Here is a 13,928-nt window from a genome sequence, read left to right as displayed (position 1 = left end):
CCACCTCCCTGTGTAAATAACCCCTATTCTACACAGCCCTCTTTTGGGTCAGCTCCCTCTGTGGCGAGAGCCAGAATTCAACAGCTCAGCTCCCTCAGGAAAAGCGGAGGGAGACAGCAGTGAAGTGAAACGCCTGCCCGTCCCCCTTCAGGCCTGCGTGGAAGGGGTTGAGGCAATCTTGGCCGAAAATGTTTGTCGGAGAGGACTTAGGCCCGGTGGCATGCAGGGCACGGGAGGCCTGGGAAGGCCACGCCTGCGCCCTCCGCAAGCCGCAGCGGCAGGGCCAGGCCTCAGACCCAGCCGGGGAACAGCCGGGTCTCGCAACACAAATACCTGCAGGTTACAAACAGCAAGGAAAGGTGATTTACAAGATGACTGCCGCAAATCAGTGCCTAAAGTAAAACACAGCCACCTCTAAAATTAAACATTAACGCTCCTGTGGTTTGTTAGCACGGCTAGCGCGTCACTGAATGAAGGGTCTGACGGGACGCATGCAAGCGCCCAAGTCACAGCATTGTTCTGCAACAACCAGAACAGCTTTTGGGGTCTTTTTTTTTCAAAAACTGTTACTTTACTAACTTCAATCTTCCTTGTGATCATGCCAGAGCTTGTCTTGTTCTTATTTTTGTAACACAATCTCCTCAGCAAAGCAAATTGTATGTAATTACCTCTTCTGATATTTAGGCCAAGGTTCAAAGGAACCAACACTTCGATTAGTGGCAGAAGCTGTTAATTAGTAATTTATAGCCATTGCTGGTTGCTATTTTGGTCTTTTACATTCTGAGGAATTTATTTCTCACAGAGGCAAAGTACAACATTTAAGAAAGAGCGAATTTAGGGGAAAAAAGGAGTTTTTCACTTCGGCTGTATAACGACTGACAAGTTTCGGCAATGAAATCACACCCAAACTCTATAATCACCTGCATTTTTCATTAGCAATTAAAGATGTTGCAACACGGAAGACACCGTCCTTCTGCTGCAGTTAGTATCGGCACAAGCACTGGCAAACCTTACACATCACACCGGCTCCCCTTACCATCGCCTTCAATTATTAAATCTCTCAATTATTTTTAGAGTAGCTCCCGTTAGAGGCTTTCACTGGCTGAACGCGGAGCAACCGGTTGGCATTTCAGAACTCAAATCCACGTCTTTCTACTGGAAACCGTGCATCTGTGAGCAGAGGGGAGAGGAAGGGATAAAACTGGCCTGAAAACCTGGCCTGACCGAAAGCATGAGGAGCCCTGCTTCCTTTCACCGTCGGATTCTCAAGGCTCTCTCCCCTCTCCCGTGTACATCAGTTGTTATTCACTGCTCACACGTGTAAGACTCAAAGAGAACACGTAACGACATGTGACTATTCTTATTCCCCCCCCCCCCTTTTTTTTTTAACACAAGTTTTCTACAGCTTTGTTCTTGGAAAAAAAAAATGTTACTGAGTAGATGGGAAATAATTTTTGGCATCTCTGTAAATTCTTTTGGTTTCGTATTGTATTTTTGCATAACGGTTATTACATAACGGGCAATTGTTTAACTGCTAAACAGCAGGACGAGATTTTCTATCACCTCCTGAGCTACTCTGCCCCAACGTTTGTGCAAAAGGGATATTCAATGTGCACAGAGATGCGAGGACAGCCTGTGGAATAATGTCATTTCCTTCTCAAAATTATGTTGAGTAAGAATTTGGATTTGATGGAGGCTGTTGGGCAGGCTGAGAAAGGAAGAATAAATGTGTGGGGATTCACATTTAAAATAAGACACTAAAGGAAAAAAAAATGGAAATAAATTGAGTCAGCTATGTGCATTTTGTGATTTTATGTTTATATTCTTATTTTTTTTTCATTGAATCTGTCTAAAAAGATTTGTGGGGAGGGGACAGGAAGAGGATTTGACAGAAGCATCATGGAAAAATCACTTTTCAAATGTTTTTCTTACTATGAGACCTTCCTCAGTTGCAAGACTGAGAGTTTCAGTTAAGCACAGAGCTCACTGCACCATCAATTACATCAGTCAAAGGTGAAGGGATAACCATTAATGTACGGAAACATCTTTCACTCTCACGTCATTCAGTACGTCTAAATGTTGAGTTCAACCCTACAACAACAATTTCTTAAATACGTTTGCAACCAGGTACCTGATTCCAGCTTCAGCTACACACTATAACAGAAATGTGAGCCAATTCCTCATCTTTCTGGCATTTCTTTTTTTTTTTTTTTTATTTAGATGCAAGTTGGTACGTACGCTCAGTTTGCATATTTCTAGGATCACGGGGATGAACTCTGCAAGTGGCATCATTAGCTCCACATCTGGATAGTTGAAATTCCACTTAATTTAATTTATAGAATATCCAAATCGGTACTGACATATATCAGTATGACTGGCTGCCAACTGAGAATGTGATACAAGAAAGGATAGTCTGGAATTTAAGGAGTCAAATCACTCTGTGTTTCAAAGAAGTGGGTGAGGATGAAGTGAAATATTTATGTGGACATTTTCTTCATCCACTAAGTTTTTTTTTTCTATTTCAAATTTTCTACTTCATTCACAATTTTCCACTTCATTTCAGACAGCTCTAAAATCATGTAGCAAATACCAGTGCCAGCAAAACCATTACATTGCAATTTCAAGGAAAAAGATGTTCAGAAATTCTAGATTTGAAAATAAATGGCTGTATTCATCCAATCTGCAGCCCAAAAATTAAGAAAAAAAAACCAAACACAACGTTGCCAGATGCAACACAAAATGCAATCATTCTGCTTTTCAGGCTTGATCCTCAATCAGCTGTTGACCTGGCCATTAAATGTGGTTGTTTTTTTTGTTTGTTTTTTGTTTTTTTTAAAGTTTGGGATTAAGTCTTCATTTTTAAAAGCTGATATGCAAAACAGTCTTTGCTGATTCATGTTATCCTGGGGGCGGGAAGGGGGTGGTGACTTTTTTTCTTCCCTATAAGTACCTCCTGCTCTAAAGGACTAGAACATCAATATTTGTTGAGGCCAAAGCATATGCCCCACGAAGCAGAAGAGTTTCAAATACTATTCACTGTGTGTTAGCAATTGCAAAATGAAAAAGTTCAAGTACTCTTCAGTGCTTACGGGCTTCACTATGAATTCTCCTCTCCTGTAGCCAATTCAGACAAGCTTCCCCTGCCCAGTGTATGAAGGTTCAAAATGAATTTGGAAATTTAACGTGAGAAAGGTGCTAGCATTTACGCATCCATGATGCACAAACAGGAATGGGCTCCAAGAGTCACCACTCTACCAGCTGCAAACCCTTTCAGATTTTTCTACCTACCAAAGTGCAATTTCATTAAAATGTACATATTCTTCCTCAGAACACTTTATCAACTCATTCAGTCTTACAAAAACACTTCTTGTATTACTCACGTGTGCTTGTTTAACAGCATGTGAGTATTAAGAATACAAATTGCGGTCTTAGGGTTTTAGTCATATTCAAGACAATGTTGCTCTTCTGTCATGTTGTGCTTAAACAGTCAGAAAATCAAGTAAAGGGCAAATTTTTCCAGAGCCAAAAAAGTTAACCCTCCCGCTTCCCTTTGTTTTACTCAAGCATCTCTCGTTTTATAAGCCTCGCTGTAGAACATAAAATGGAAACAAAATCCACAATGTACACTTATTTTAAAGCTAGGGGTATATAAATTGAAACTAGAGCATGGTAGAAAATTCTGCTTTCTTGTTTGGTAAGCAAGTCACCTCTGCAGCAGGATCAGCAGGATCCGTAAGAGAAAGGCCCCAAAACAAAAACTAACCTACCACTCCTTCAGAGTTGTCTTAAGCTACTCAGCTGGCTTAAGTGGCGTCCTCTCTCAGGTCATCCATTATCTTTAGCAGATATTTTTATTAAAAAAGATATTTTATCTTTTTATAAGCACTTTAGAAGCATGTTTCCATGACTTCTGAATGCTGTTGGCTATTAAGTTCCACTGTTTGAATCTAAGGACACTGCTACAAGCTCAGACTTCCTGAAGTGACTTCAGGGTCAGTGATTTCCATACCACAGACATCCAGGAGGAAGTGGTCTGGTCTGGCTAAGAGCTTCCTATAGAAAGATTGGAGTAGGAATGTTCTGATAAGCAAACTCTTTAGTCTTTCCACAGAGAAACACCAACTGCATTTTCTTCTTCTTAACAAAGGCTTAACGACTGGGATTTTTGTTGTTTGTTTAATCTAAGCACAACTTCTATAAAAATAAGTCAATAAGCAACATACAGGTAGATCAGACTGTATTCAAAAGACAATCTATTGTGCACCCACACGGAGACAGAAAAACTGACAGAGCCAATTGAGTTACAGTTAACATTTCCTTTATTTCAGTATAAGAATTCCTGAACTGAAGAATGGTATTTTGGCCCATACTGCTAGACTAGATAAATTCTTTAAGTATGCGGTGCCACAAGTGTACACAGTACTATAAGAGCAAAAAGACGGCCTGGGACAAGGTTCATTTTTATTATTAGCAGTAGTTAGACGTTTCAGATAAGGATATTATGCATTTCTGAATTTGCCTGGAAAGTTAATTAAAACTCTGAGAACATTTTAAAACATTATAAAATTGCCTACAGATACTCATGATACTTTGGTATGGGACGTGGAATAAAAACCTACATTAGATAAACATTCAGTAAACAGATTCTCTGCACTCTGAAGCCTAGGTAATACACAAGATGAGAATAATTACATAAGAAACTTAATCTTCTACACAAAATGTGCTGCCAAACAACAAGATTCAAGCCTAGAACTTTTTTTCCATGTGAAAGTGGAACCATCGTAACAAAACTGTATGACCTGGTGGGCAATGCAAGTCATTTCAACTGTTAGAGGCTTTAGCACGAAAGAAGTCCAATTACTTGCAGCGTTCCACAAAAATGAACCCCTGTCAGCTTATTGGTGCTTTGAAACAGGAAAAAGAAAAACTATAGGCATATAGAAACAAACAGAAAACAACTGTCTGCTAAGTCACAGAGGATTCAAAGTGACATTAAATATTAAATTATTCTTAAATCTTGTTTTGAAGAGAAAATTATTTTCGAAGGAAGCTAAAATAAAATGCCAGAAGCACACTGATTTTTATTTTTTTTAACAACCTGCGAGGTTATCTTCAACTATTTTTTTCCTTAGGGCAGTAGTTTCTTTAAAATAATGTGAATTCCTTTCTTCCTTCCTGTTCTTAGAAACTCAAAGGCGGTTATTTTTACCTTTAGTAAGCACGCCTAGAATATTTCAGTTGTATACTGTAGGACAACTAGACTCCAGGGTTGAAAAATGGAGCTGACGTACTGTTTTGGTCGCAAGTTGTACGTGTCTCATGACTGCCTTCTTCATCAAATAGCTTACCTTTTAAGATTTGTATGTGTTCTCTCCATTGTGTATACATACTAATACCCATAAAAAACACAGAAAAATCTGCCTCAAATTGATAATAAAAAAATATATCGTTTAATATGCACAAAAATAGCACAACTTAAGGCTACTGTCTTGCATTATTAGGTGTTGGAAATGTAAGAAGTTGTAGCTATAACCAGCAATTGAGCTTGCTTCGACACTGGATATTACGGAAAGTGGAAGGAATTCCCTCTAGGGAATATAAAGAACTTATGTTAAAAACACCACCTTCAAAATCTTTCACGGGCTTCTTTAAACTGCCATCTGCTGGTCAGCTCATACTTCATGAGGCTATGATGAATGACAGACTAGCTAAGAATTTAGAGTATTACATGTTCTTTATTTTATCCTCTCGTAAAAATATTACAATTCTTCGACAAAGTTCAGAAGTAGTATCTAGGCCCTGCAGGATGCTATGACACTTATCTGCTGTCAACAAATCCATCCAATTTAATGAAGCCAGCCAATAACCACAAAAATTGATTGAAAAGCTAAAGCAGATATGTCTCATGCAAACACACAAAGTGTGCTAATAATCCAGCCGCAATGGTAATGCAAAGCCTTTTTTATTTATTAAAAAATACTGGTTACACTCTACTAGCACCTACCACATTACTGGCGAGGGGAAGGAGAAAGTAAAAGTAAAACAAGAATACACCACCTGCATCTCTTCTCACAAGTATCGTGTTTTGGATGGTTACACCAAGTCTTATATCAGCAGTACAGAACTACTCTGAACTTTTGCAGACTTGGAAGTGTTGAGTATATACACCAGGCCCCACCAGTTGCTTATTAAGAACTGGATTTTAAGCAAAATCATATTTCACATAAAATACTGGAGGAAATCACTACTGATGCCAAGTGCCTAGAAGTAAAATTAAGTATTTTGTTTCAAGGTATGCAAGTATGAAATTTATTCATTATGTATAAATACCAAATAAAAAATAAGGTATTGCTAAATTTTGCCCAGTGACTTACAAAAAAACTCTACTGATTCTTCTCCATCCATCTTAACACAATTAAAAACACAATTTTCTGAAAGGAGTGCATGTCTACCTTTTACTCTTTGATATGTCAGGTCTATAAATGCTTGTCTGTTCTTAAGGCAGAAGTCCACCCCCTCCTTCTCTTTCCCTTTTTAATTAGACACCCAAAACAACTCATTGATTGCAAATTTGGCCTCTATTCATATTCATTTTGTAATATTTCAAGTAAACACCATTTAAAAAATACCTCCAATAACAACAAAAAACTTCCGAAATCTTTAAAAAACATGTCAGGTAACATGATCTTTCAAACAAGAAAAAACTGAGCACACCCTTTCCTAGTGAACATACCTTTCCTAGACTTCAGTTGCAATGGAGTGACATTTAAGAGGTGTGCAACTAGCAACAGTCCTTGACAAATAACAGTCATATGCAGGTTCCCTTCTGGAACCAGCTGTCCACAAGTAGTGTGGGGGAAAAACAGAAAAAAAGAAAAAAAAAAATGAAATAAAGAGAAAAAACAGCCAGGATCCACTTAATATTGCTTGTGAAGGTGTATGTGCTTGTGGAATATGCAGTATTTTTTTTCACCTTTGTTAGAAGATCATTTAAGTCAACATTTATAGTATAATAGTGAACACAGAAATATAAAAGTTAGTCAGCAAATGTATTTAATGTTGAGAAGAATTACATCCTATTCAATTAGCTGAGCAAGGCTTTCGGCATGGCACGATTGTGTTTACGTTTTAAACTCTTTCCCTTATCACTCTGGAGAAGGTTTCTCTCTGGATGAATACTCTCAGGGCACACAAAAATTAAGCCATTTAGAAAAGTGCTAAATAACAATACAAAAGGGAAAAAGGTTTTTAAAGCCACCCACAAAATTCAAGGTTTAGAGCTTTCCTTGTTCAGTAGAATAGATCGACAGTAACTTCAGAAACACATGCCTGTCATTTCTGTTTTATTTAAAGGCAAAATATACCTAATATCATAGGAAAGAAACTGGGTCCAATCCTTAGCTGGTACAAGTTCAGGTCAGTGTAGCTTTAAACCATCTAAGGATCCAACCCACTCATGTCTATTCCCCATCCTACCCAGTATCCCGCCCTTCCACCCGCAAAATCTCTCCTGTTTGACACGGTACATTTCTGTTATGTTGACTGTGATTGTTCTGAAACATTTTAAACCTTTGAGAACAATTAATTCCCTTTCTGTTTTGTATATCTGTCTTACGAGCAGTGTAAGATGTTAATTTTTCTCACATCTTTTGCTATTTAGCAGTAGCTAAGTAAATTAAGAGCTAAGTTTTAAGATTTTCATAGAATCATAGAATCATCTTAGCCTATACAACCATATCAATTTTTACATGTGAACTGTTAAGATACAACCCAAAATCCTACAAAAATTAACCTTTTATAGGGAACGATTTCTGGAGACTTCATTTTTTTATAACACAATATCTAGAAATAGGAGAATCTTTCTCCTGAGATTACAGTATTTAGAGATGCATATTTAGAATCAAAAAGATTGTATTTTCCTTAAATGGGTCTGGCTGAATAGATGGTCCCAAACACAAACAGCTTAGACAGCAAGTGCTGGTACAAAAATCAAAATGGCAGAAACTGGTAAGCCAGTTTGGGAGTCTCTTGGTTGAGAGAACAAAATGAGAACAAGCATTACTTTACTTGACCGCTGCCCTGGACATTTTTTCCTGTGGGACTTTTGTTTTTTGTTTTATTAGGGTATAGGAGGGAGAATTTGGGGATTATTTTTTTTTTGATAGAATTTTTCAAGTTACAGTAAGATATACAGCCATTAACATGCAATCTTCCCCCACCCCCAAAGGCAAACCATTTACTGAACATAGTCTAGATATTTTAACTGCATTCATTATAGCGTCTAAGCGCCTCATGCTTTTGTTAGGGGAGATGAAAGAGTCTCTACGATAGCGGAAGCCCTACTCCCTCATTAGCAGGCAAGTATTTTCTCTACAACTTCTGCAATACAAACTGCTTGAAGCTGTTTGTCCATGGATATTTTCCTAAATCCTACCAACTACATTTCTGAACCCACCTGCGAAACAGCATGCATACTTCACCCTCATGCTGCCATTCTTTGGCTGATTTGTTTTAATAGTGTAGATGACTTGGGGAATGGTTTTAATGGATTGTATGAATACACTTCTGGTACATACATTTCATTTATTGTATGTCAGTTGAAAAGAATTACAGTTCCAAATATGCAGAGCTAAGACTATGATTAGTAAGTATCAAAAAGATACATCCTTCACTGCCTGCTTAACTCTACTGGCGATGAAGCTATTTGCATCACAGAGAAATAGCACTTAAACAGCCTGAAAACTAATTTGAGCTTAAAGGGGCTCTGCTCAGAAAACTGTCCAGTTCTAGATCAAACAGAGGATTAGGAAACTTGCTTCAATATAAAAGCTATGGCAACATGACAATATTGAGTTACATAATGTAACTAATGTAGTACACTTACATAAAGTCTGTAGAAGAAAATACAGAACACACTGGCATTTACTTTGCCTCTAATAGGAGGTTACAATTCTAAAACTTTGTTGGTAAATACATTAAAAACCACAATAATATCTCGACGTCCCCAAATCAGACGTTCTTGTTACAATAAATGAATTTGCAATGCACACATTAACAGGTTTCACAGAGGCCAGAACTGTAACTTGTCTAGAGCACCAACGTTAGAGAATTCGCCTTTGTTTTTTTGTTTTTAAACAAAAAGATTCACACCTGAAAATTTCTGTAATTAAATGGCTGTGTGCAAACACCACTTTTTTTTTACCTCATTCTCAGTTAAGGAAGCTGAAGGAGATGAACTCTTGCTAAAAGCAAGAGTTGAAGATTCTGCTGCTGAAGCCCGATTTCGCTTCTTCAGAGGTTTACATGCATCAGACAGATTTTTCGTTGCTGTAAAATAATTTTGGTTTACAAAGTGAAGTTTGGAACTTTAAAACGTTATCTCCCTGAAGCCATTTAAAATATTCCTTCAAGTAAAGGAAGGAATGATTTAGGTAGGTCTTCTGGGAACCTACGTAAGGCTGAGAGAACAAGAAGTTTCTGAAACCACGTGTTTTGTCTTGACTTTAAAAATAAAGGTTTCTATTAAGCAAATATGTACTACAAATGGCTAGAAATGTTTTCCCCAAGTTATTTTACTCATTTCTATTAAAATCAAAAGACTTTGTGACTTATCACCTCTTTAAAGCAGAGGTAACAGTTACATCCTCAGATAAACTCTAGAAGACCTATGTGATCTCATCTCAATGAGTATCACTAATACTTTGCCAAGAGAAAGGTTACATACAGGGACCAGGTACCAGACATTATCTACGGCATGTCACCGCTTCTACATTGCGCAGAACTTTCTGAAGCTTACTCATCTTTGGCATTTCATTATAATACCTAGAGACATGCTCTTACAGCAGTTATCTTAAACTTGAACATCATTAATAAGACTGACTTTTGGATTTTGGTCCAAGGTGATTTAGAATTCCCTCTCATGTGCCACACTGCCTCCCATCAAGCATCATTTACAAGGTCTAAAACCACATAGTAACTGATTACATTGATGGTCACTGCACTTGTTTTATTGGGCAGATGAAGAATGACAAATTGGAGCAGTAGGATTTGTATCACTGCTTTCCAAGATCATACGGCAACAGCTTTAATTTGGTGCCATCAAATGGTGAACTTGTGAACTGCTGCTCTAAATCAGCAATACACAATTTCAATCAAGTATAATGTTGCAATATGGTGGGAGTGAAGGAAGAGGGCACAATCCCCCCCCGAGCTGTGGCATAGTGGCTGTAATTTGTTACTGCGTCAGCAAATCTAAGCGGCTGCCTCAGACAACCTGTTTATATTAAAATTATTTAATTGAAAAAGTTACATTAAAACTTATTCTGACCACATTACCTGACTGGTTCTTTTGTGAAGAGGAGGTTTCTGTGACCTTAGTAGAGTTTGTTTTTGCTGTTTTGTCATTGCTTGTCTCCCTCTGTCACAAAAAAAAATATGAAAAAATAAAAAAACTCCTAATTTATGAGTGGTTGGACAAAACTGGCAATTACTTCTGGATTTATGTTATTAAAAAGAAAGTGTCTTTACAAATATCTGAATGGTGTAGTTAAGCTAGCCCCATTTAAGTGATTTTTTTAAAGCTCATCTACAGCACAGGGTACAAACCCATAAACAATTCAGAAAAATTAAAGAACAAGGTATTCCAGCATCCCACTTATCCATCCCAAACTCAGCATATCAAAAAGGGGAGCTCTATATGAAAATAAAACATGTAGATGACCCTTACTATTCTTTGTCTATACTGGTCAAATTAAAACCTTTAATTATTAAAGGTAAACTGCAGAAGTAGTATATAAATTTAAGAATAAATGCAGAATTTTAAGTCTCAGAGGCTTGCTTTCAACTCCACAACTTATAGCAGTGCCACTTTTAAAATTACTATGGTTAAGATTGTTCCAGCATTTCCAAAATATAAACACTATTTTCAAGGGATCATATAGAGTGCATAAAGTCACTCCAGACTGAGAATTTATCATTAAATGTAGTAAAAGGCCAAAAACTAGGGAAATTTTGTCAACACTGTGTCAAAATTAGACACTATTCCTTACACATGATGCCACTGTTTTTTTCTTTGTATATTACAAATTCATTCAAATAGTACGTCCCTAAAATTGTAGCCAAGTGTTTAACCCTGCCAAACGCTCAGATGATCAGTAAGAAAAAATTCTAAAGAATTAGATACTTTTTCATATTCTTTGTCTGACAATTTTATAAAAGATGTCCAGGTGAACACCTTGAAAGCCAGAGACTGGTTTCCTTTGTAAAAACAAATATGAATGGATACTGTACCACAGATGTGCTACAATGCACTTCTACTGATGTCTAAGCCACCCTACCACTGATGCTGCTGTGTAAAATGACTGAAAATGTACAGTACAGTTCACTCAATTTAAAACAGGATTAACAGAACTCCCATTGTGTTAACGTGCATTTTCTATACGTCATGAAAGCACCACTGAACTAAAGATTTTTTTTCATAACTTTCATATACCTATTATGACTTTGTGCAACAACATTCAGATTTCGTACGTAAGAGCTGAGGACGAAAAGGATAGGATAACGCACAACTCTCATGCAAGAAGTGGTTGTGAAAAATCACCAAAGTTTCACCTATCCAAAGCAATTCTAACATAAGCCTTCAAGCAAACTGCGACTAGAGGAAGGAAGGTGTATAGTTAAGTGTTTGCTTTTTTGAATCGCTGTGTGGACATTTTTGCTGTTGTTCACTACATTTTTACTAGCAGCACATACAGCTAGAAGTACCCACAGCTGGTGGGAGCAGGAAAAAGACTAAGAGGTTATCTATTAAAAACTGGGAAGGCAGCAATTCTATGATAACTGACCCATCTGTGGACAGAAGCACAAAAAACACTGCCATATGCATCTAGTTTCTGAATTGCATAGTTTTTATACATACCAGACTCCTTGTAACTAATTCTGATAAACTGACCAGACAAAAGACATCACTTTTTAAATGTATGTAACAAATTACTGAGTCAGCTCGATCAGTTATATGCATCTTATGAGAATCACTTATCTCAATCATTTATTTTTTTCCTGTTAATTGTCACACCTGCATCACGGTATCGAAAGATACCCAAAGCTCCCCTTCGTGAACTATACTGCAACCACCTTTCATTCTACTTCTGATTAATCTGTGCTAATTGTTGCAAACAAATTCAGGTCAGACAGTAGAGAAGGAACTTTGGTGACAGTCAAAACAGGGACTTCGTAGCAGGAATTAACTGCAATAAATAAACTTAAATATTTCCCTGTATCTAGTGCATTATAGTCAATTCAAATCAATTAGACAAGTTTAAAAAGGGTACAAAAATTTATCCTAGAATATAAAATGGATACTCAATGACTGACCTTTTAGAGCAAAAAGTGCAAAAAACACTTTTGGTTCTTCTCTCTGCAAAGGTAATAAAACTTCTCTAAGAATTATCCTTACTCCTTACTAATAAACTAAATAAGCCTGGCTATCTGAAATTCTAAATATTTTTTTATATTGAACATAAAAACATTGTCTAATATCCACCATATCAACAGAAGCAACTAAAAGAACAGTTTATCAAACAAACTGACATCTATAAACGTGACCTCCAGAATTGATTTAAAAAATCTACTACCTTCCTTATACTAGCTTGCTTTATTTAACCAACGTGCTATTGAGTCCTGAAGCGAGGTTTGCAATACTCACACTATGGTATGGTGCTCTTGTAACATATCTGAAAACACCTGTGAGCTAAACTCTCGACAAATGTGAAACCTACGAAGTTCACTGGTCTAAATGCACAGCTAAATAAACCTATGCTTGAGCATCTCAAAGATTTGAGCTGACATCCATATACCTAGTTTTAGTGACCTACATAAGGACAACTCTCACTGTCACAAGCAAGCTATACTGAAAAGAAGCTTGTGATTTGCATGATAGAGACACGGTAATACTTACTGCAGTTTCCTAACTTAAGCAATTGGGCAGTGTGTCACTATAATGTACTATAAGCTTCATTCCAGTTCCTGAAAAGTAGTTTTCCTGTTTTGTTTTACTTGCTTTCCTCTCTCCCCACAAGAGAGTCTACAAGCAGTATTCACTAACATATTAAAGATTCCTGTATACATTCCTGTATACACTCCTGAATTCTTATTCACGGGGAAAGAAAAAGAACTATAAAGCTGACAATACTGAAAGGTCATGCCTCTGCACATTCCTTTGGGAAACAGACTTTCTCAGCATACATTTTCACCACAGTCTACGTAACAAGAACAACTTGTTATATCTCCATCCTCAAAGACAAAGAAGAAACCCCATGGCAACAAGCTCATGTTTCTCTGAATATTTACAACAGTTTGGTTTGATATACACACATTACTTTTTTATCCTGAAAATGGAAATGCTGACAAACTTAACTACAGCAATGTGATTGGTGCTGCTATAAATCCACCCAAACAAACCAACAACATAATTACCTTCCGATTATTCTGTTTATCCATCCTGAGTCTTTTCCTAGGTGCTTCCTGAACTTCAAAATCTTCTGTAGGTTCCTTTGTCCTCTTTTTTTGGTTTCTTTTATTTCCATGTAAGTTACCTTGGGATGGGGGATGGGGGAAACTTACATGAAAAATAATCTAAAACCCACTTTCAAATTATTTTGAACTGATCTAGTTATTTAAGTTACTTTTCTTTCAGTCATTATTTTTAAAACACGGTTAAACATTAACACAGTTTGATGACCTCTTAATACCTAAGGTCTGGTTTCTCTTTCTGAAGGCAAGCTCTAGACATATCCAAATCAACTGCTTAATACTCATTTTAGAAAGACTAAAGCACTAGTTTAAGATCTGAATATTACTGCCCAACATTTGTTTCATATTGTTAGACTACACATGCTTGATCTATACAGCTTTTAACTCCTCTGCCACTT

General features: G+C 37.0%; 1 protein-coding gene across 10 annotated transcripts in view; it reads right to left on the bottom strand.

Moving 5' to 3' along the window:
• NSD2 (nuclear receptor binding SET domain protein 2) overlaps positions 1 to 13,928 on the bottom strand; it is an 81,492-nt gene that overhangs the window by 17,428 nt on the left and 50,136 nt on the right. For all 10 annotated transcript variants that reach the window (XM_048046519.2, XM_048046502.2, XM_048046541.2 and 7 more), the window contains 3 exons: positions 13,474 to 13,592; positions 10,336 to 10,417; positions 9,203 to 9,327 (listed from right to left, as the gene is read on the bottom strand). In XM_048046519.2, the coding sequence (XP_047902476.2) occupies positions 9,203 to 9,327; positions 10,336 to 10,417; positions 13,474 to 13,592 (326 nt within the window). The remainder of the gene's footprint in view (positions 1 to 9,202; positions 9,328 to 10,335; positions 10,418 to 13,473; positions 13,593 to 13,928) is intronic.

Source organism: Anser cygnoides, chromosome 4 (genome assembly GCF_040182565.1).
Source record: "Anser cygnoides isolate HZ-2024a breed goose chromosome 4, Taihu_goose_T2T_genome, whole genome shotgun sequence".
NCBI classification, from domain to species: domain Eukaryota; kingdom Metazoa; phylum Chordata; class Aves; order Anseriformes; family Anatidae; genus Anser; species Anser cygnoides.
Note: the sequence above shows the minus strand (reverse complement) of the source record. Positions and strands in the feature narration are given on the sequence as shown.